The sequence below is a fragment of the Gavialis gangeticus genome, unplaced genomic scaffold (assembly GCF_001723915.1).
Source record: "Gavialis gangeticus isolate Ggan-Ray unplaced genomic scaffold, GavGan_comp1, whole genome shotgun sequence".
NCBI classification, from domain to species: domain Eukaryota; kingdom Metazoa; phylum Chordata; order Crocodylia; family Gavialidae; genus Gavialis; species Gavialis gangeticus.
Genome location: NW_017729032.1, coordinates 143,205,082 through 143,206,422, shown reverse-complemented (window position 1 = coordinate 143,206,422; position 1,341 = coordinate 143,205,082). Strand labels below are relative to the sequence as shown.

The 1,341-nt window shown below is 33.3% G+C and overlaps 1 protein-coding gene across 4 annotated transcripts in view; it reads right to left on the bottom strand.

Moving 5' to 3' along the window:
* Positions 1-185: 185 nt before the first annotated feature.
* The window catches only part of CHAMP1 (chromosome alignment maintaining phosphoprotein 1), a 21,435-nt gene continuing 20,279 nt past the window's right edge, over positions 186-1,341 (bottom strand). For 3 of the 4 annotated variants that reach the window (XM_019524751.1, XM_019524753.1, XM_019524754.1), the window contains one exon: positions 186-1,239. In XM_019524751.1, coding sequence (XP_019380296.1) covers positions 971-1,239 — 269 coding nt within the window. In that variant the 3' untranslated portion in view covers positions 186-970. Of the gene's footprint in view, positions 1,337-1,341 lie in introns of all 4 variants that reach the window. The other variant, XM_019524752.1, reaches the window with a different exon arrangement.

Here is a 1,341-nt window from a genome sequence, read left to right as displayed (position 1 = left end):
GAGAGGTGGTGTAGACTAGCTTTACTTCTATATGCTGATGAAAACAGCTGTGATATCTACAGATCTTGTAAAAATACTATGTAATTCCACATTATAGGCTGTTAGGCAGCTGTATTTAGAAGATTACAATGTAATGAAATACCAAAGGCTTTGCTTTAAATTTGAAAGAGTAGACAAGAAAAATATCCAATGTCCAGGTTTGCCTTTTATTGTTAAAAGTATTAAGTGTAACATTTCACCAGATACAAGAAAATCAGTTTTTCCTGGCATAACATCAGTGTCAACTCAAGAATTCTCATTATATATATAGTCAATCTGATATTACACTCTATAAATGTAAAGTCTATTAGTACATGCTTAAAAACATGATCAAAATACATCAACACAAAAAAGTACCTTGACATTTTCAGATCTTAAGACATTTAATCCAGGGGTGAGTACAGTAAATTTCCAACAAATGGCTATATACTCAATTACAAGGTCAGAGCATAATTACTCAAAAAAACCAATGTCAGTCTCTCATGCCTTACTCATTCACATTCAATTTGGTGAGGCTTCAAACTCTGAAAGCATGCTCCACATTTTGAAAAATAAGACATCTAACAGATGTGAAAAATTTTGTCCAGTCTTCACAGTAACATATGGGCTGCTTGCCACACCTTGACTCTACTGCCTCCATGTTCTTAACAATTACAAAACTAAGTTTAATCCGTTTTGGTTTCAGAAATGTAGCACTTCTAGATAACAAAGTACGAATTTACCAGTGATTAATACACAGACATGGATATTTATTTTAAAAACATTTGAAAAGTAAATCCTTTCAGTAATACAGCTATAAGACAAGTTAAACGTAATACAATAAACCATGCATGACTAGTCAAAACAGCTAAACTATTTAGTTGACTAACATAAAGCAACATTTTTTAATATTTCACTAAATTAAACCTCTCTGGTACAAGGAAAAAACACATCAAATTTGTTCCTCAACCGGTTCAAGGCTGTCCAAATGTTTTTTATTTGCCTCTTCACTATGACGGCTTTGGCAATGGGTTAAATGTTTCTTAAAACCTCGGGGAAAACTCGATTCAAAATTACAACGTGGACATTTAAGCAAACTCTGACCATGAGCAGCAACGTGGTTTTTAAGAAGAGACTCCAAAAGAAAAGCTTTCCCACATATTTTACATTTATATGGACTCTGCACATTATGCTTGTTCACTAAATGATGCAAGACAGCACCTTTTTTCATTGCACGACAGCAACAAATTTTGCAATAATACTTTCCCTTTCCACGCTTCATATATTTTGCTATTTCTTCCTCTGAAATGAAAGCTTCCTTCT